This window comes from Sander vitreus, chromosome 9 (assembly GCF_031162955.1).
Source record: "Sander vitreus isolate 19-12246 chromosome 9, sanVit1, whole genome shotgun sequence".
In the NCBI taxonomy this organism is placed as follows: domain Eukaryota; kingdom Metazoa; phylum Chordata; class Actinopteri; order Perciformes; family Percidae; genus Sander; species Sander vitreus.
Genome location: NC_135863.1, coordinates 32346871 through 32369283, shown reverse-complemented (window position 1 = coordinate 32369283; position 22413 = coordinate 32346871). Strand labels below are relative to the sequence as shown.

General features: G+C 41.0%; 2 protein-coding genes across 2 annotated transcripts; one reads left to right on the top strand and one right to left on the bottom strand.

The window, feature by feature from the left end:
• Positions 1-2455: 2455 nt before the first annotated feature.
• LOC144522974 (protein sel-1 homolog 3) lies at positions 2456-20260 on the top strand. Its single transcript, XM_078258218.1, is given in 27 exon segments — positions 2456-2485; positions 7595-7597; positions 8048-8110; positions 8323-8689; positions 8692-8820; positions 8911-9031; positions 9458-9579; positions 9763-9878; positions 10181-10224; positions 10782-10905; positions 10993-11131; positions 11295-11435; positions 11530-11735; positions 11830-12009; positions 14920-15043; positions 15135-15277; positions 15405-15467; positions 15545-15725; positions 16259-16385; positions 16743-16826; positions 16922-17003; positions 17253-17328; positions 17419-17540; positions 17706-17824; positions 19163-19271; positions 19516-19591; positions 19757-20260. Coding segments are annotated over 27 exon segments (3333 nt in total). The 3' UTR covers positions 19999-20260.
• psmb11b (proteasome 20S subunit beta 11b) lies at positions 6207-7352 on the bottom strand. The gene has a single exon (XM_078259893.1). The coding sequence runs from the start codon at positions 7350-7352 to the stop codon at positions 6207-6209; it is 1146 nt and encodes a 381-aa protein (XP_078116019.1).
• Positions 20261-22413: the final 2153 nt, after the last annotated feature.

Below are 22413 nucleotides of genomic sequence, written 5' to 3'. Positions count from 1 at the left end.
AATTTAACTGCAAATAATTCAGTGGGCCTAAAGCACATTTGCCTTCTGCCTTTGATTGCACTGTATAATATGAACCATAACTATTTCTAATATATATCCAAATTGCTATGCTTCATATGAACTGAATGAAACATGAACATGAAACCAATGTTCTTTTTTTTACTCCAGATAGTGACCTACTTTCTAAAGTAATTTAGTAATTTCTACTCTCTTCACATCATTTCTTCTTAAAAGGAAATTCACCCTTGAATATTTTGTTTTCATTTTGCACATTAATTATACCAAGTTAACCATACTGTATGTAATGCTTCATGTTCAGCATCTGCATCTGTTTCCTATCATGTTAAATCTAGCAAAATACAAGAAGTGGTTCTTCCAAAACACTTTTGTCTTCCTCAGCTATTGTGCATTAGCATAGACTGAGCTCCCGGCTTACGTTTCTCTCTGCTAGCTTTGCTCCAAAACCACGTTGCCAGCAGTACATGTCATTCACTGTTGTTTGAAGTCTTTGGAGTATGAGTGTGCATGAGATATGTGTGAAATGTAAGGCAGGGATAGAGGATGAAAGCGTGAGGACGATTTGCTGTTGCAGTCTCAGAATGGAATGATGAGTGGTGACATAGCTCTAAATTGCAAATCGCTGTTTCAGTCTCACTTCACTCTGCATCGAGTCGCTTCACTGCAACACGGCTATTTCATTTTTATTAAAAATAGCCTGTGCATGTCAGGCCTTTAAAATAGGGAAAAATGGGAGATGGAGGTAGAGAGTGAGAGGGGGGTGTTGGTGGTGGTGGTGTTAGAAGTGCACTGAGAGGGGGGACAGCCCGGCTAGCTTTAAAGACCAAGACGTGGACAGATTCTGTTCCATTTAAACATCTCTGGCTTACTCTCCTCCTGCCATTCGTCTTAATGCTTATAAACCTCTCATCCATTCGTACTGCCTCTTGTGTGCTCAGTGCACACATCTCTTAAGTCTTTTCAAATCAGACTGGTGAGGATAGTGAGTCCCACTGTATACTCAGCAGTCAGCACATCAGTCACCTCATTATAGTCAAGCCTTGACATGGCTTATTTATTTATTTTAAATCATAATAGCAATATCAACTGGCGCAATACACACATCGCAACAGGCTGCGACATATCGCGAGAGACACTCAGAGAATGTTTGTATTAATTGAAAGAAAATATCAGTAGAAAACTGCACTTTATAATGTAGATGTCATTCTTTTTTTAGGGGTGCCTTTATATTCAATTCAATGTTCAATTTGTTCAATAAAAGAATGTTGGAAATGATTTCCCTTAATTTGTTTGAAATTCAACTTGGAATTTATTGTATTTTAGCAGAATACTGAAAGCAGCAGAAATGCAGAACTGAGTAGGCTATACACTTACAGATCCAAGTGAGGGCAGGGAAACACATAGTTACCATTGCACAAAAACTACAGTTAAAAAACTAGTGTGTGTGTGTGTGTGTGTGTGTGTGTTGTGTGGTGTGTATGTGTTTATGTGTGTGTGTGTGTGTGTGTGTGTGTGTGCGTGTGTGTGTGTGTGTGTGTGTGTGTGTGTGTAGATGATAATGTACTCTTTACCATTACATTATGTTGTAAACATAGAAGTACATTACATTTCTCAAAGCACGTGATGGCCTATTGCAGCATCTCTTTGGTCTTTGGTCACACAAAACGACGCACACACATGCACATCTGGACTGCTTATTAGCATATCTAGTAGATAAACACTAAACAGCCCGGAGCGTGACCTTGTCTTGTTAGAGAAAGGGAGAGAAATGACCTAGTTGATGCATGTTAATGGGATTTACACACTTGGGCTAACTATTTTAATGAATGTAGCCTCCACAAATATTGCTGTCAGCTACTACTAACCAGGGTCCAGCGACCCCGTCATATTGGCGAGCGTCCCCGCGTGAAAGGAAGTGCACGCGGCAGGTGAGTACGGCGCGCAGAAACAGAGCTCGCGCGCACATTCATAAACGGTACCTAGCCAGAAAATTAGAGGGGAAGCACAGCACTATCCGTGCCATCTGTCAAAGCTTGGCGCTCGTTTGCTTTTCCAAACCTTTCTCCCAGCCAGCCGTGTATTATTTCACCTAAACAGCTCGCGCACGGTTAAATGAAATCTGCTCGCGACAGGAAAAGGCGAAAAGGTTTGCTTCTTATAGTTTATTTGCGAACATCAATAATAACAGTGGGACAGTTGGGAAACCGCCTCACCGTGGCTAAGCCCCACCAAAAAATAAAAACTGAACGAGAGCCGAGGAGTGGAAACTTGTCACGTCTGCGTAGGCGTAAGTGGCTTCACTTCAATAAACTAGTGAATCGTGAATATACAGAAAAAAGTGCTTTAGTCGAGTAGAATAGAGCTTACCGTTTGTTTGCGGCTCTGCTCCGGTGGCTCTCTGGTTTAACGGAGCTGAAAAGATCCAACGTGGGAAAGGATGCCGAGGTTCATCAGAGCTCAACATGAGGTCTGTCCACTTAGCCTAGTCTCTCTCTCTCTCTGTCTCTCTCTCTCTCTCTCTCTCTCTCTCTCTACCTCTCTCTCTCTCTCTCTGTGTCTCTCTCTCTCTTCCTCGCTATACATAGTGGAGAGGGTCTATGTCTCTCTTTCCCTCTCCATTTGTTTTTAACTACCCGAAGGAGACAGATAGCCACCCTAAAAGCCTACTATTTTTAAGGATACACACAGTGACCACTGAGTAGGCTACCACACAGGCACACAGTGACAAATCACTATTTTAACTTGGCTCAGTTTGTTAAACCAAATGTCTTCAAAATCATAGCTTTGGTATCTAATTATCACCTTTATTTTAAGTTTTCTGGACAACATGTACATCGTTTAAAAAAAACAACCCTTCAATATTGTTTGGTTAGGATGTAACCTATCATTCCCTTGAAGCAATCCTGTGTTTGGTAATCTGCTTAAGTATAGCCAGTCTCCATAATCATCTTCAGTAGGTTTGCATTTTCCCAGTTTTTCCACTCAGAAGCTGGGCCAGAAAATTGCTACTCAAGGATGCTTTTATGATTACATTTCACCAATAGTGTTCTCCCACTGGCTAAAAAACGGGTCTGAAATGTATGACTGTAATTACCACACATTGAGAGGATATTTTCTCCAGTTAGTTGAGTGTGCCTGCATGATGCGTTTTTTTCTTGGAAATGAATGATCAATTTAATATACATACATTTCTGTAATTCAGTCCCCCATTAAGTCTTGGCTTTAAGCTGGTATTTATGAGTCATTTCAATTCCTTGTCTCAGAAAAAAGACTGCTTCAAATAATACAATCTAAATTTGAATTTACTAATCCAAATTTCAAGGATGAATGTTCAGAAACACATAATTTCATACATGTCTGTATTTGTCCTTTGGATGCCCAAGATCTAAATATTAAGCCTGATACATTTTTGGAAAACGGAGTAACATGAGATTTTAGGTAATATGATATTTCATACATTTTGACATATCTTTTCCCATCTAATCTTATCCCATACCTCCTGGAATAGAATATGCTTGTTTCTCACCCACATGTTTTGGATATTTTGTAATTTCTAGAAAAGAGAGACATGCTTTGCGCATCTCAATAGTGTAAAAAGTGATCATTCATCCACAGAGAGCAGTCTTGCTCTGTACATCAGTGTTTCCTGATCATTTGTGAGTTCTCTTTCCTGACTAAGAAACAGGAGAGCCTTTAAACAACTGGTGGTGGTGATACAAGTGTTCACTGATATGACTAAAAAGCAAACTGGCAACCCTAAAAGGTCACTCCTTAGATCCCTTGTACCCAGCTGGATACAGAAGTTTATTAATGCCAAAACTTATGCGCAAGCAGAAAACAAAAGCCAAGTCGTAATCAATCTGCTAGTCAGGATTTGAGAGCACAAGAGACAGATTTACAAGTGCAAAACTGTGAGAGAGGGCTGCCAAACATTTTTTGGCAAATTTCTGGCTGTAATATGTTTTCAAAGATTTTTTTAAAAGAATGAAAAAAACAACAACAACAGATGTACTGATGTAACTCAGAAGGTGGGGTCAGTGACATTTCAGTTCTTGGTCAAATCCAGTGGAGTTTGTTTTGCTCTCAGCTGGAGTTTGCATGCAATAAAAAACTGCCAAAACGGAACAAAAAGCTTTGAAGCTGCGTAGATTTTTCTATGTCTTTACACACCAGAAACGTAGCTGCTGCTAGCCTTGTCTGTACACATGTATGTTTCCCACTGATTTCTGCACTTAAGCAGTTGTATACTTCATGTTAAACATAAATATATACTGATTTGATTACAGCAAAGACAACGTCGGCAGTATTGACGGCAAAAGGCTATAAATATTTCGTTCTGTATTGACAGGTGCAATATATATATATTTTTTTAATTACATTTATATCTGCATTTATGTCAAAATCTAGAGACTTTCAAACATCAACATGTAATTTATTAATATGTATTCGTGTCTACACTTCCAACACGCTTGCGTGTCTCGTGAAAAATAGGCGTCGGTTTTATTTCTAGCATGCACGCGTTTTTGGTGCGGCTCGCAGGCAGTGTGCACGCTCTAACCTGTTACCATGGGAGCCGAAATAAAAATGGACACGCCACACAGCTGACACGCTCACGCCACGCACTTGCCCTGCACTCACAACTCTGTCGGAATCTGGACCACCTATATGTTTCCACCCTTAGTTTGTTTACCCCCCGCTTAATAATTCTGTTATTAATGAACTTCCTAAGATGGGAATTATGGATGAGGTTGGGGAGGAAGGGAAGCTTTCTCCTCTTACAGCTGCATTCAGTCGTAGGTTTGAGAAGACACTCAACTCTCTGATGTCTCACTGGAGATGTGCTGAGCATCATCACGCAAACCCTACCTGTAATTTTTTTAATACAGTAGATAACACATTAGGGCTGTTCGATTATGGAAAAAACTCATAATCACGATTATTTTGGTCAATATTGAAATCACATTAACACCATTACTCGTTGTCTTTTGGAAAGATGCTGCAATTATTGAACTTAAAAAAAACAGTGAAACAGTTAAACAAATCAACAGTAAAAACAAACACCTTGAACTGTGAAATTTCCCTTCATACTTTTCCTGTTTGAACATTCTTTTTTTTCATTCAGAACACATGACAAAATAAGAGTTTACTTGCAAAACGTAACGTGCAAAATAATCGTTTTTCTCGATTAGTCTGTTTTTGTGATCGCTAGGAGCTGAAATCGTAATCGAGATTAAAATTCCGATCAGTTGCACAGCCCTATAACACATAGATACACAGGCGGCTGCAAGCATACGCACACATTAGCCATCAAAAACTCTGTCACATCTGGCACTTTGCAAAAATAAGCTTGTCATATCAGCATTTTGAGCGACAACCTTCAGCACCATCCCAACATTTTGACATGTAGCATCATTCATATGCTATCAAGTTTCCTCCTATATAGTAAATTGCATCACCCTTGAAAACCTTCCCCGCCATACTTTGGCAGCATTCACTGAAGTTTGAAAGGGCAGCGCTGAACAGTGAGAACAAGGATGAACAGCTCTATACCTTGTGCTCTAATATCCCTCGCAGAGTCATTGTCACCAGAATAATTACTAGTATGCCTAATTTACTACCAGACTGCTCAAACAGAATGAACATGCAAGTTCAGCAAAATTGCATTGATACATTAATTTATTGAAGTGTCAGAGAAACTTTCAGACAAATTTTGACAGCAGACACAAATCAGTTTTCAACTACCGGTTATTGCTACAGCTAAATTAGTTCCCTTATACACGGCAAGACCTTGAGACATTTAGATTTTTGGGCTATTCACTCCGGCCCTTTTCTCCGCTTCTCTCTGTGTCTGTGTGATTCAAACACATGCAGGAGTAGGCTGTAATTATCTCACACACTTGAAATGATTCATAATGTTTTAACGTCCAAATTGAAATGACAGGCAGCAGAGTGCTGTTAGAATACATTTTTATCATCAGCGCAAACAAAACATCAGCTGTTTATTAGAGGGAACGATATGCATGCCCAAATCATTTGAGAAATAGCCTGGAGGATGCAACTGCCTGTCCTGTTCATTAATTCAGTATCTGCTGCAAAGATGCCATCCCGTCTCTCTAATATACTCCCCGATGTTTGCCTTTTCTTTTCTCTTGCCATTTTTGATGTTCCATGTCTTTACTCAGCCAAAGTCACATCCCTTCTCTCTCTTGTCTTTCTTTTTCTCTGTAATATTCCTCTTTCAAGTCCTCTCTGCTCCTGCGTGTCCACCCTTTTGAGGAGATGTGATAGATGTCTACACAGTTTCCTGAGTATGCATCCCTGTGTGTGGCTCTGTAAACAGCCTCTCTGGCTATTGATGTGGCCTCGTCCACTGTCAGCCCCCATTGAACCCCTTGGTCCAAAATGGAGTAGGCATAGGGTGATCCCGAGCCCACGGAGAAGAGCGTTCCCTGCAGGCGAGTACCATCACTGCACACATAGTACAGACTGGGTCCAGAGAAACTCACTTTCTTTCTAGTAAAGCACTGTTGACCAACAATTGTTGAAGAAGCGCTCTGAGCCAGAGAGGCCTTTTCAAGACTGGTATCTACAGACTTCCCAGGATCAGTCATTTGACTCTTTGTTGTTTCTCTACGACCGCTGAGATCAATCTTTGCTCCTCCATGGTCATGGCATTCATCTACCTCTCTTCCGTCCCACCCACACAACGTGGCAGCCACACACAGCTCGGTTCCCTTAAACGGGTGAAGCATGTGGGAAAGCAATTTGGCAGCTCCGCTCGTGGACAACCGTCGGCCGTGGCGGAGTTGGTAGAGCCGCAGTTCTCGAGCCAGAATCCGTTTCCAAAGGGCACAGTCGGCTGAAGTACCTGAAGTAGTGCCCACCAAGTGACTGTGAACAGGCAGGATCTTCTGGGCGGCTGGGCACGCCACGAGCCCAGAGCAACTGGAACGAGTGTCTGCTGCAGCCAACACGCCGCCCTGAAACATGAAAGCCAGGGTGGTGGTGCCGTGAGACATGGGGAAAGGCAAAGGGACAGACTGAGAGGAGGCCAGAGGAAGGCTTGTGGGCAAGGAGAGGGATGGTAAGATGGAGTCTTGATATGAGACTGCGCTGGAGCTCTGGACAGTGCTGATTTGCCCAAATTGTATTGGGCTTTCATCCAGGTACTCTGCAACTGGTATGTAAAAATTGAACAGACTTGTGCTGTTGCTAGAGGGCAAACCACTCACATAGTTACAATCAGTCTTCTTTCCTGCAAGCATGGAAGAACATTCAGTGGTTATACTGTCCAGAAAGATGTCCTGGAAATTGCATAGGTCCTGTAAAGCCATTGAATGATTTTTTTTTCTCAAAAATACCCCTCTCTTATCAAGTCCAATCAAAAAATGAATATCAACTGCCTGACAAAGGTTTGTATGCCATCTAGAGTTGTAGATGGTAGATTTTAGCAGCAGTCACCCTTTATATAGATAACAAGACAGCGTTCATCTATGTGTGGTCATCTAAAACAACCCAACAGCAACAGTTACTAATGCCTCATTCCCTTTGACTTTGAAGCATAAAAAGTCAGTAGCCCATGGGTAATTAATTTTGGCTGCTGTATCAGGTTGTTTTTCAGATCAGATTTCTTCAAAGTCTTGTGTGGGAGTAGGCCAAATAGGACGCAGGGTAAGGGCAAGGCTTTGGCTCGAGCACATCAAATTAAGTTAGACTCTGAGCTTTGATGCATCACTCCCATGAAAAGTTCCCTTATAGAATCAGGAATGAAATGCATCAAACAACATTTTTGTCAATTTAGCCAAGCCCTTTAGGTACTGTAGCCCTTTAAAAGGCAATTCATGCAAACTGCTGTACTTACAACACCAGTATATCAGGTAATGCTGCATCACACAGGATGTATGCTCGCACAACTGCCACCTGTTTAGGAAGTACTCTGCCAGGTGCCAACAACTGACGGCCAACATTATTTTACTTACTTCATTTGTCAAATAATGTTTGTTTTTATCTTTTATTCAGCCAAAAAAACCTCAAAATTAACGTGTTACACTCAATCTTTTGTGGATGTGTCTTCACTGCTGCTATTATAATGGTAAGAACTCTATTGAACTTTACTCTAATTACAGTGATAAACCCAGAAAAGAATTGTTGAATGTGAAACTTTCCAGAGTAAAGGCACTAAAACGTAAGTAAACGTCTTGAAAACATCCTCTGGCAACTTGTTTCCTACCTAATTTGTTTAAGTGAAAAAGACTGCATGCTGGCCTGTTTATCTTTACATCACTTCATTTTAATATCACCCAGGGACTTTATGTGTTACAAGCCATTTCAACCTCTCCATCCTAGACTGGTGAGAGCCCCCCTGACAATTTCATAGGGTTTGACTCAGCCCCTGACAAAGCGATAGACGGCTCAGTGGTCCGTGTGCGGCATCGTTGCTCCAGGCCGTGGCAGACAGATTTAGTGGTCTTCAGGAGGAAATGGTTTAGCAGCACATCCCGAGTCTACAGGATCCAACAGGTGCCGCTCAGATTGCCTACATCCATTTTATATCAACGCAACTTTTTCAACAGGCACGTCTTAGACGCCCAGAATATGACAGTTTGTGCTTGGTTAGGCCATCTTAACGATGGCAGGGAACCCGGGACATACCAATGCTCCATGTTGAGGATGAGGAAGTGCTACAGATAGAGCCACTCTCAGAGCGTCCAACTAAACCTCCCGCTGAGTGCCCTTCATGGCCTGCTCATCTGATGTGGCAGATGATCAGAAACAGAATTCATCATTGTCCACACGAGTCAGGTCAGATCCTTCAAATCTTTATTACCAAAACTTTTAATGAACATGTAAATAGTGTTTCAGTATGTAATCTGCTGTTTTAATTGTGCATAGACGTAATCGATATGCTGAAGTTCCCCCTGGCAAGTGAGCATTTTGGAGTGGTGCGCAGGTTCCAGCCTTTTATTGACAGAGCCCTGGAGAGCGCCCGTTTTCATGCTGTGACACAGCCCAGGTTGGACTGAAACTTCACACAGTCACTTCTCATTTAGGTCACTTTACTTGGAGCTTATTCTGTATGAAGTTCAACTACACAGCAAGCATTTTAGATGTTAAACCCTATAAAGGTGTGCAATAAAACCAAATAAGCCACCACATATTGCCTCAGATGTAGAGTTTATAATGCCGGTTGTCGGCAGATTGACAGGCCACAGGTCAGTGATTGTAACCTTTTCAATGCTATCAGCTGTTTTAACACACTCCGCTTTTAGTTTTACTTCACTGCATTACAAATGACTTTACAAGCTTAACGAAGCCTCTTTACCAGAGCGTGTAAGCTTTTTATTTACGGTCAATGCAAGACAGCGAGGTCAATCATCTTTAGCAGATAGCGCAAACGTTTTAAACTCAACCTCACGCTTCAGCAGCTGAAGAAATGATTTGTCACATTATCCGTGTGGATCTACCTACTAAAATGGTGTCACAAGAAGCTCTGTGGGATCATCCATCACGTTGATAGGAAAAATGTATACGACTAGGCTCTGATGCAGCTTACAGACACAGGTGGGTCGCAGCAGCTTGCGGGTACACCCGACACCAGTGCAGGGGATTAGATTGAGGTATCATGAGACGATTGTGAGTGACGGTGTGTGTTTTGTGAGACTGAGGAACAGACTGTGTTATGTATTAATAAAGAGCTTTGGATTTCCTGCGGTGAAATATATGACTGTCATATCTCCTGTGTAGGGGACGTCATATTTCAGGCACGTGTGACAACAAGAGAAGATGAAGCTTTCCGAACCAGTGTAGTGTTGCCCCGGTGGAAATGGATTAGATTGGACTGTTACATACAGGACTCCAAGGTATAAAACCTCAGTGTGTGCCTCTGGGTGGTGGGATAAGAAATATTTAACATTTATAAAATATAGCTTGGGGTAACATCGTATAGTCTTCCCTCCTCTTCTCTTTGGTTTGGTGCCCTTGCTTTGCAGTGTTGTTAAATTATTTTTGGAACAGCTGTAAGATCCTGAAAGATGGTTCCTTTCCAGCTGGGAAACTCCAGGCGATTGCAGTGTGTACTGCAATTTGGAATCGTTCACAGCTGAGTAGGTTTTTTTTTCTCTTCTGTGTCGGGAGCTCATGCATTATTATGTCTGACTTTCAGGTGCTGCTGGATGCAACATGGGGAGCCCGCAGATATGAATATGAGTAAGACGGGTTACGGATTTAAAGAAGCTTCATGTCAATTTTTTCCTGATTTTAAATGTTTATTTAATGTGTATTTTGAAATAAGCAAAAGACAACTGTTGCCTAGACCCAGGCTATATGAAAAAGAAAAATCAAACAATAAAACAATATTTTTGACCAAATACCTTGATATCGATATTGCGGCGATGTTGTTGGGTTGACTATTGGTGCTTTCACAAAAAATGTACACGATGATTTGTGATAAATAATCATCAGTAATGCGGATGTAATGAATATGGAAAAAAGGCAAATAATACAACAGCTGGAACAGTCTGGTAATTACATCACTTTACTGTAATGCAACCTTTAAAACCAGGAAATGACAACACTCATATTACATCATATTACGATATCTAAGACGATATCTAGCCTCACATAATATCAATATTTTATTGATATATTGCCCAACCCTACTGGTTCCCTCACAAAGCACTTGTTTGTCCAGTTACTGCAATGAAGCAGGCATGACTCATGTACACAATGATCATAAGAGCTTGTTATATTGTTATATTTTACAGATTTCAGGACAGTGTCCATTACGATGACACTGATGGATACTTTGTGATCGGAGGAAGCAGGTACATGCCAGGCATCCCTGGGTATTTTGGGCCTACCAGGTACTATCGTTTTGGAACTAAAGAGGTAAAGTGCCTGTTTTCTACTTATTGGTAATTCATTGTTCTGTTATTTTATTGCTGTGTTAAAATACTCTAATTATCCATGTCACAGGTTAAAAACCAACTTCACCCCAAGTCAACATTACAGCAGCTGGATAAGACCCATCAGCAGTGTCAGGAAATGAAAGCATTTACACAAGCTTTTCTCCAAGAAGTAACTGCGAGTCACGTCCCGTCACCAATCAACACAGGTGATATGTTATGTTGACAAGTCCTTTAAAGCAGTGTTGCAACCATTCCACAGAGATCCACTTTACACATATCTCATATAAAGGGTGTCAATGCAACAGCTGCACACATATTCAGTATGGGACGACGAAAAGGTGACAGGTTGCTTTTTATGTTTTATTTCAGATGCCTGTACCTCTCACTTCATAAGACTGTGGGCTCAGTCTGGAGAGAAAATATGCATCCAAACATGGACCTGAGAAAAGCAATTTAAATACAGCACACTTTTTCATTTCTTGCAAACAAAAGAGGAGGAATTTAGAACAGGTGTCATAGATTGTTGCACTGTTTGACCACACAAGTCATAAATATCACGTCATTATTCACAGTTTGTGACAATTTTCTGTATCGTTTTCTGTAGGATCTTTGGGCATGAAGGACCTAGGGAGTACTTTGTTTGAGCAGGCAGTTGGTTCAATGTTCACTGTGGATCAGGCACAGAGTAAAATCACATTCAAATCAATGGCTCTGCTTCAAGTATCCTCCTGCTTTGGAAATCACAAAGCGTCTCTGTTGTTGGCTACTATCCACCTCTCGGGCCTGGGCCACTCAGTCGATCATCAACAGGTAGAGCCACTGCTTTCTTTAAACCTTAATTGCTACTTCATCATGTTACATCACTTCTGTAATAATGACTGATAATGATGCCTGTGTGTTTCAGGGTCATGTCTATAGTGTGATTGGCGCATCGTGGGATAATCGTTTTGCCCTGATGCATGCTGGGTACAAGCACACACAAGGAATTGATGAGTTTCCAAAAGACTTGGACATGGCTCACAGCTACTATTCCAACGCTGGGGCACAGAGCAGCATTGATAGTTTCAGGATACATGAAAATGAGGTATGTTTAAATTACATTTTTAATAATTAATGCTAGCATGGTAGCGGCATGGCTCTAGGGATGGCAATATTGATCTCGAGGTTGGTCGGTCGGTCCTCCACTGTTGGAACTGAAATATCTTGACAACTACGTGATGATTGCTATGAAAGTTTGTACAGACATTCTTGTTCCCTACAGGAGGAACTGTAATAACTTGGGTGATCCTCTGACTTTACATCTAGCGCCATCATCAGGTCAAACTTTCACTTTGTCCAATACTTTGGTTCATGACCACTTAACTGCAAAACTAATGGCATTCCTAACAGCTTCTGGTGTACTTTATGGTTTGTGCAATTTAGGAAATGTTAGCATGCTATAATGCAAAACTAAGATGGTGAAGATTTTACCTGGATAACATTAGCATGTTGTCTGTGTGAGCATGTTGGCATGCCCACATTAGCATTTAGCTACAGTATAAGCACCACTGTACCTAAATACAGCATTACAGAGTCCCTAGCATGGTTAGACTTAGTCATGTTTATTAATATTTGTTTTGTTTTACTGGTAGTACTTTTATAAGTAGTAATCGTGGAAGTGGTAAAAATAGTGTTATATGTACCAACTGAAAAAACAAAGGAACTGATAACATTGGCAGTGAAAGTGTGGTATCGATCTTCTCTTTTAATTCTTGGCAAGAAAGTGAGTTTTCGAAAAGTAAACATAACAGTCAATGCATAATAACATCAAACCCTATATCAGATTCACAGTATGTACAGTATAAACAGACATAAGCATAATAAGTCATTCAAACACGTAGACATCAACATGCACATAGACAAACAAATCAACTAACAATTCATATGCATATTGTATGCACAAACACATACTGTACACTTGTACAAGACAAGTACATGACAGTAGTAAAAGGGACTCCTAAATATGATTAATAGTGCGTTTGTTGGTCCAGCCAAGGAGAATAGGTGGGTCTTAAATCTTAATTTAAAAATGTGAATGAGTTAGCTGTCCTGATGAATAAAATGAAGACCAATCCAAAGATAAGGAGCCCGCTATGAGAAAACTACGTCAGACTGATTTCCTGTTTATTCTTGGAATATTTAAATAAGATGCATTACATAAATAGAGGTTCATGAAGCTAACAGGAAGGCTTTACTGTCTGCGCCAGCTTGAATAGGCAGCCAATGAACTGAGAAAACAATTACGGTGAAGTTTATTTGGCAAAATTGTAGCTGCTGCATTTTGACCAACTTGAAAACTTACTGAGTCGATGACAGTACAACAATCCATCTGGATTCAATCTTAATTAAAGGCCATGAAAACATATTTTCTCTATCAGCTTCTTATCCTAAGCAATGACTAAATCATGTTCTGCCAAAGTTAGAAAGGTTTTATTCATTTCAATTCAGATATCTGTGCTGTTTTTTCTAAGCTCTGGTGACTGGTTTGAAGTGGGCGGAGCTCAGTTTAAAAAAAAGTGATATGAGGCGCTTCTGAGCACCAATCAGGATTAAGCAAGCAGCTGTCGTGGGGTTGATGCTTGTGTTGCCACTACTGCCAATCAAATCTGATCAAACCACACCCACACAGTCCTCATGAAGCAGCTTAGTGTTGAACATTAAATAAATGTAACTCAAACTTTGATCGTTGTATATTGAAAAAGTTTTTAGTGAATTAATGAATTTATATTTTCAGAAATTAATCCGTGCAAATGTTCCAAATTTGGTGAACTTTGACACTTCAACCAAAGCAGAGGTGCCCAAATTCTTTCATATGAAGGGCCAAAAAAACTGTATCTGGACGCAGGCCAAAAATAAATGTTGATGTTATGTGAAAATGTATTGTATTAAAAAAAAAATTAACATTGAAATATAAAAATCAATTTCAAAAATAATAACGCTGCTCTTTATTCTGCATATAGCTCCCAAATTACAGACCTTTTACAGTCATTTATCACTTGCAATATCAGTGGGAGACATGAAGTCTGTCTTTTGCTTTTGCTTTCAACATTAGGCTCCAGCTGACTTCCTACATTTTCTTTTATCAGTGTGCCACTGCCTCGATCACTCCATCTTGACTAGCTGACTCAAAGCCAGTGACGTAAGCATGGCTCACAGCACATGAGGGGGAGCGGGAGAGAGAAAGAATACCGTAGTTCTTGTAATTCTTCATAGATAAAACTTACGTACATAATTTAATAAGGTACCAAGTTTACCAGCACTGTGTTTTACATTGTCGTAAAACTCAGATTAAGTACTTTTTAGCTGCACAAAATGTACGTTTCATATGTATAATGATAACTGTTTTCTTTGTGTTGTCGTTCTAAACTCCGGTCGATTCGGGAAACATCCTCCAAGCTAGAACCGACAATCAAATTATATTTCTCTTTTTTTTTTGGAGTAAAATTCTCATCATACACTCGACAATCAAATTTTATTCCAGAGCTCGCCTCCCTACGTACACATATTCCACCAAAACAAGTTCCTTCCCGAGGGGCTATTTTGCAGAGGCGCCGTTGCTCCGTTCCGGCGTTTAGCCCCGCCTAAGACGATTCTAAATGGTTTAAAGAAATGCCAATACACCAGAGCACGTTTTTCTCCTATGCAGGATTGTTGTGTGGACTAGCCAGACCTTCCTCCGCAGTGCTGTGGAGGTAGGTCTGGCAATACTAGACTACTAATAGCCCAGCCCAGTTAGCGAGTTACTGGTTAGCTCACCAGCTACAGTAGTTCACTAACTTGCACTGCGAGTAGTCACTACGTCACCAGGCTTCCGGCCCAACCTATTTTAAATGAAAGGAGGGAATGTCACTTTGTGGTATGACCACTGCTTTACAACAGCAGTAGTTGTATTATTTGTAATAGTAGCAGTACTACTAGTTTACTATATTAATGTTTCATTTGTCTTTTTCTAAAGCAACACACACTTGAACACATCTATCTAAGCAGTCAAGAGGATTTAAACAGCCTCACACATGAGACAAGTGACGTCTTTCAGTATCTGAAATACAAAGAAAGAAAGAAAGGGGACATAGAATCTCAGATATGTTCGAGTTACTTTTATTCCTCCAGTATGATCAGTAGGTATAGTCCAATGTTCAGAACAAGCCAATAAAAACTCTTCTTTTCTTTAGAAATGCCTGGGAACAATGCTTTACTGGGGACTACAAGGAGCCTCAAAAGACATAGCGAGTGCGGTGAAGTGGTTTGAGAGAAGTGCTATGCAGATGAAGGATCCTTCAGCAATGTATGAGTACTCCATCCAACTGATGAAGGTTCTGCAAGATCATAAAGACCCAACCCATTTTACGATTAAATTGAACACTTGATATTTTGTGTGTTTGTGTGTGCGTCTGTGCTTTTGACACTTATTGATTCACTGATTGATGCCGATTCCTTCAGGGCCAGGGAGTGTAAAGAAACTATACCCTAGCTTTTAATCTGCTGAAGAAAGCTGCAGTGATGGTACGTTTGTACTTCTAGAAATCGATCTGTGTGTTGTATGTGTCTTCCCTATACCACTGTCTGTTTCCTTGCTTTAGGGCTCAATTAACACCCTGAATGGTCTTGGCTGGTACCATGGGGTCATACTGAAAGACCACAAAAATGCAGTGAAATACTTTGTGCAAGCAGCACTAAATGGGAGCAATGATGGCATGTTTAACCTGGGAATTTATCATCATTTATCAGGAATGAGGTTAGAGTCCCACATCTTGTCAAAATGTAGTTTTCATCGCTGATCAGTAGTAGAAGTATTCAGATCCTTTACTTATGTACAAGTACTAATACCACACTGTAAAAATAAGATGTTACAAGTAAAAGGCCTGCATGAAAATACTACTTAAGAGTACGTAAGAATCATAAGGACAATTTACTTAAAGTATTACAAGTAAGAGTACTCAAAAATCCTCACATTTTAGAAACTGGAAACGATCAACTAAGTGTTTAATCGGCTAATCATTTTAGCTGGACTTGTAGGCCTATATATTGTTGGGTATCTTAGCTTATAATAAAAGCGTATTTTATTTTATAAACTACGTGTGTTTTGTGTGCAAAAACCTTAATTTGTACAGTAACTAGTAACTAAAGCTTAATGTAGTGAAGTAAATATTACAATATTTTCTCTCTGAAATTTAGTGGAGTAGATAGAAATTGGCATGTATGTTCAAGTACCTCAAATTTGAACTTAACCACCATTACCACTATCGCTGATCTGGTACAATCAACGTGTGACATCGTTTTTATATGATCCACAGACGGCTGCGCTCCTGAGGCTCTGAATGCTTCTCGGCTAGGTCATGTAGCTGCATCGGTGGAGGCAGCTTGGTACCTTTCGACAGGAAGCCTGGAAGGGCTGTCTCGAGATGTGGAGAAGGCTGTGATGTAAGAGGCTTTCATTAGCTTGGTGAAGAAAGCTTTGTTATGGGCTGTTGCACTGTAGCCTGCAGCTCAGTGGCATCTAATTTCAATGACAGTGGCTAATTCAAGGGCAGAGCCCAGTATTTGCATATCTAAAAATAAGAGTCCACTGTCACTGCATTATTGTCTGGCACGGAGAAACGTATTGTTCCTCTGATATATTATGAATTTAAAGAAGAACCTGCTGCAGCTGTAGAGGCTTTTTTTTAGAATGACCTCAACAAATCAGAACCTATTTTTAGATCATGTTAAAATATTTTCCATTTATGTGGAGAAAATGATATTCCATAATTCATCACCCATCCTTTACCCTCCGTGCTGAATGCTAAAAAAGGTCTGTGAACAGAATGGACACCTTGGATTTATGGTCAGAGCTGCTCTCCAGGCCCACCTCCAGGGCTCTAGGTAAGGACTTTTCAATTGTGCTCATTTAATCATTTTCTCTGGGCCTTACCATTTATCTCTGCTTCTTCACATTTGTTTTATTTTGTTGCCAACAGGCAGGAAGCATTTGTGAAGTATGTTTTGGCAGCTGAAACAGGTCTGGGTTTAGCCCAGAGCAATGTTGCACACCTGTGCCAGGTAAATGTATGCTGTTTCTTCATGAATCTCCTTAGCAAAACAAGGAATATTCCTTTTATCTGATTTTCAGCACAGCTCTAAAAATCAATGTCTCATAATTGTAGTTCTGAAGGTAGCTGACGGACATAATCCCAGTCACATACTAAAAGAGGAAAACCAAGCCGGAGGGAAATTGTCAGCAGTTGATAACATAACCATCATCATTGCTCACCTCTTTCTTTCACCCTGCACTCATTCTCCCAAATGCAGGAACTGAATCTCAGTTATGATTGTCAGTGGAGATATCATAACTACTCTGTATTAAACTATGATCCCCATCCATCCGGTAAATTCCTCTCATTTCATTTTGCTTTAACCTCTCTCTCCTTCTGTCAGTCTGCTCAATAAACAATCAAGTATTTATCTTCTTTTATAGCGCTGCTGAAAATGGGAGACCACTACTACTACTCTTCCTCCAGCAAGCGAGAAGACTCATTATCCTTAGTTGATCAGGCCATGTCGATGTATGGCAGAGCAGCTCTAGCAGGAAGCCCTCAGGTGACAGATTTACTTGGGCTGTAATCTCATCACTTTATGATAAACTTAATTAAACCTTCATGGGCTCAGGCACACCGCAATAAAAACAACAAACAGTATTAGAGACTTTCTCTGTGAATAGCCCACCTGCCCCCGATATGATTTTAATTTCACACAAACTCACAGGGAATGTTCAACTTGGTGGTTTTGGTGCAACAAGGCCACGTTCTTCCATTGAGCATCCACGGCTTGTTTAATGTGTCACATCGTGATGAGCAGGACATCGTGGTGAAGATGTTAAAAAGGTGACTGCCACAACAATTACTAATGTCAATTAATATGTTTTGGGTGATCCATAATGGTACCTGTAATATACAACACATTCTAACTCCCATCGCGTAAAATATGGACGCATGGTCAGGTGCCTTTGGCGTTGTTATTGATGCTAAAAGTCTCCTTTAGCGTCAGATCTAAACACGCTTTATCTTAACGAGCTGGGTCGGGACTATTGGCGTCACTTTTGACGCAGTTAGGTTTAGGGAAAGATCGTGGGTGGGCTTATAAAAGGTGCGTTTACATGACACGTGGGACAAGAACGGAACAATTGGGTTTAGGTAAAGAAGAACGGGACAGTTGGGTTTAGGAAAAAAAAGAACGGGGCAGTTGGGTTTGGGAAATGATCGTAGGTGGGGTTATAAAATGCTAATTCTGTGACACTCGGGACACAAACCCTGGTCTCCGGGGTGAAAGTCCTGTACTGTTTGACCCATCCACCTTCCCAACCAAACAACCTCCCTCACGCGGAATTTGGGCTTTAATACTACTCGCTACCACGCCGCGGAGCTGCTGCTCTGCCCGGTGCATTCCATACACACGCTGATGGTGCTTATTGCGTCGTATCTGACGCTGAGAGCCAATGACCAAGCGTCCGAATTTTACAAGTTGGGAGTGAGAACGGGTTGTAATATAATGGGCTTCTACAGATGTTTTACTTTTTTTTTTATTTGATAGAATATTTGATGTTAACATTACCAATGGTATTTCTGTACATACTCACTGTCTTGCCTAGAGTTAGGTGAGAATATTGGTAAAATACATGTAGCCTATGTACGGTATATATGAAGGCACCAGCAGCAGCCTGTTAGCTTAGCCTAGCACAAACACTGGAAACAGGTGCAAATAGCTAGCTGTTGTCATGCTTTTTACACTTTTTAAAAGAGAAAAACAAACGAGCTTTAATGTGTTACTGTGGAATTTGTTACCTTTGGACAGAGCCAAGCTAGCTGTTTCCCCCTCTTTCCAGTATTTATGCTAAGCTAAGCTAACTGACACTTTTAGTGTTTGCTTGATATTACCAGACAGAAATAAATGTGGTATCAATCTTGTCTTCTAACTCTTGGCAAGAAAGTGAATATTCCCCAAAATGTCAAAATTCTTTAAGGCAAATTCAATTAGCTAACATTAGGTGTTATTGCTAAACACATCTAGATATTGGACTCCCACTTCTGCTCTTGCAGTTACTCATTGACATCATTCTTATCATTTCAATGATGTGCTTCTACTGTTAGTTTAACAAAAAAATATGAAGCCTTGATGTGCCCATTATAGTGTGTAACACAGTTTCCATTGTTTTATCTCCTAAGATGTGTGGAGACTGAGGAAGCAGTAACGCCCTGTTCTCTAGCACTGCTCGGAGTCCAGATGGGAAAAGCCTTGAGGAGAATGACTCAGAATCGTGCACAGCTCCTCCTGGTAGGCATAAGGAAATCCACTCTTACTGTACTGTATGTAGTAAGAGAACAATTAAACCCATACAAGCTGCACTCCTACAGTTTATTATCCTCCTTTGATATTTTAATCTACCTTTAATTATTGAAATACGTGAAAAATGCTAACTGGACTTTCATCATGAATAAGACATTAAAGACACTATGGACTGCTATTTTGAGGACAAAAATGTGATAATTTATTTAAATCGTTCTTCTCATTTCTCTAGGTATATGCATCTCTTCTTTCTGTCGTCGTCATTACTGTCATTGTGCCATTGCAGAGCTGTCTCGATAAGTGATTGTGTCCTTCTCTTCTGCACCCACTTGCACGTTTGCCACAAGATGGCGCAATTTCCCCACATATTGGTTTACTACCTCTTGCTCTGACTTGAACATCATCTGTGTAATCATGTTTGTTTACCATGAAGCTTACCTCCTTTCATCCACTTTATCTGCAAATTAACACAGAACACAGGGTTCCCAGTCGCGGAGTGTTTGCACTGAGGGCAAGGACATCGCCTGTCAGCCAAGATGGTGTGAATTGAGAGCAAGATGGTATCATGGGAGGAACCTACAGAGCGACAGGGAATCCATGGCTTACCACACTGATTGGCGAGCAGCGGCTCTGGCAGACCTGCGATTTGGCTGTGACTCTGTCAGGCGTGTGCCTGTGTGCTTCCTGGAGCACACTCCTCTATCATCTCTTATGACATACAATGCCCAGCACAGTGATCCAATAGCCACAGCAAAAGCCTCAGACACTACATATTGTAAGAGCATACATTTAGAGAATGAGTTACAGCACTGTTCATGTGACACATTTGTGTTTCTGTGACTCATTTGAAGTTATGAGACAGGAAGGGAAGTGCTGATCAGAGTGTGAGTGTGCTGCTTTGTCAGCGTGGTGATAATGTTTCTGCAGTAACCATTTTTCTGTTGTTTTATTTGTGGAAAATAAAATACTTATCATGCAGTTCATTTAATTAGTGCTGAGTCCGTCCTGCAGTTTATATGGTCTCTGGGATTTGGCGCCAAGGAAGCAGAGCGAAGCTACTCTTATGCAACGTTTATGTCTAGTTAAACATATTTGAATATTTTTTGATTATTATTAAGTCATTTATCTTGTGAAAATTGATTTCAGATATAGCACTGTTAAAACTGACAGACACATTTAAAAGCGTAACGGCTCATCCACAACCTCAGTGATGGATGGTGAAGGACAAGTGAGAGATGATGGGATTACATTTCACTGAAATTGTACCTCGTACAGTACAATTTTGCGTGACAAATAAAAATGATTGTTTGATGGAAGCTGTGTTCTAATAGGTCAGCTATTAAGCTTTGTCGCCAGCCTTATCAGGGACATGGTGATAAGTGTCTCACAGGAGACTGGACATGCAACAACATGCAGGGCCACCAAAACATTTGTCCAAGGCCAGAGCAATGGAATTTTAAGAAGTTATTGATTTAGTCTGGGCAGGTGCTCTTGGTCGATAGATAACAGACTTTACACAATATCAGCTTTAGCCATCGCTATGGGAGACAAGAACATAAAAAAACGTTTGACCTGAAAAATAAGTTACTATAGAAGACACCTCAAACACACCTTCAGAGCCCTTGCTGGGGTGTTAGTCAAAAAGTAATGCTTCTCTGTGGTGCTGTTGTTACTGTATTCATAACAATAATGGGCAATATCTTTTAAGGGATTTAGTTTCTATTGCCGCCAACAAATATGAGGAATAGGCAGTGTTACTCAGTCCCTAACGGTTATTTACAGTGTGGTGACAGTTGTGATGATATGCACTTTATAGCAGTAAGTGTTGTTGCCTGGTATTCACGGAGCTGTCATTAGTTAAATAAGGAGTTTCACAGTGTAAACAGCACCACGTGGAGCTCCTTCAGTTAAGAGTGAAGTCTGTATATAATTTGGGGATGTAATAATGATCTCCCTTTTCCTTCTATCTCCATCTGTCTTTCTTTAAAGGGACAGGTCTCCAAATCAAAAACATTGCATAGCCTACTTCTACATGTGAACTGCAGTCTTTGTTAGATGTTTTTTTCTGCAGTTTATGTGGTAGTATTTTCATTGGTATTGCCATTGCTAAATGCTTACATTTTAGACACATTTTTACACTTGTCGATGAAGTTGTATGCTGTGGCTGATACCCCATCTCTATGAGTATCCATGCTGTTTGTCACGCTTCACTAAAGCGGAACCCAGAAGCAGACTAGGACAAGGTGAGTTGAATAAAGGCGAGTATTTATGTAGAGACTTAAATGTGGAAGCAGGAGAATCCAGGTGACGGAGCAGGCAGTGGAGGTGAGTAGATGGGATGAAATGAGCAGATCCAATGTTGTTTCTGAAGCAACCGACGACCAGACAGAGGTGGAGTGAATATCCCGGGAGTGTAACTGCAGACAGAGGAAGCGAAGGTAAGTTCACAACGAGCGAAAATAACAGAATGGCAAAACTAACTCTTAGTAAACTGAGGCTGATACACAGGCACAACATACTGTTCATGGCTAACGATCCGGCAGGGAATGGCTGTCAGGTCAGAGCTTATGAAGTGAAGCGGTGATGATCAGGACCAGGTGTTCAGATGGCTGATGCAGGTGTGGGTGATTGAGAGATCTCCCGCCTTGCTTCGTCGCCAGGCAACCAGACAGGGTGCGTTCAGGAAACTCAGGAAAACAGAATACAGGCAACTCAGGCAGAAAACAGACTCAGGAAGTGGGATTCATGACAGTACCCCCCCCTCCGATGAACGCCACCGGGCGGACCACCCGGAGCGTCAGGATGGAGGCAGTAGAAGTCCTTAAGGAGGTCAGCATCAAGGATTTGACGCCGAGGAATCCAACTCCTCAGGACCATAACCCTACCAGTCCACGAGATACTGGAAACCCCGAGTTTCGCCTGGAATCCATGATGCTGCGCACCATGTAGACAGGACCACCTCCGATCATCCGAGGAGGAGGGGGAAACAGAGGACTGAGGAGAACAGGCTTGAGGCAGGAGACATGAAAGGCGGGATGAACTCTGAGCGTCTTGGGCAATTTGAGTCGAACCACAGCAGGATTAATGACCTTCTCCACCACAAACGGACCAATGAACTTAGGTGCCAGTT

Coding starts and splice junctions, on each gene's coding strand:
- psmb11b (XM_078259893.1), bottom strand. CDS start 7,352: ATGGCTTTACAGGACCTATGCAATTTCCAGGACATCTTTCTGGACAGT.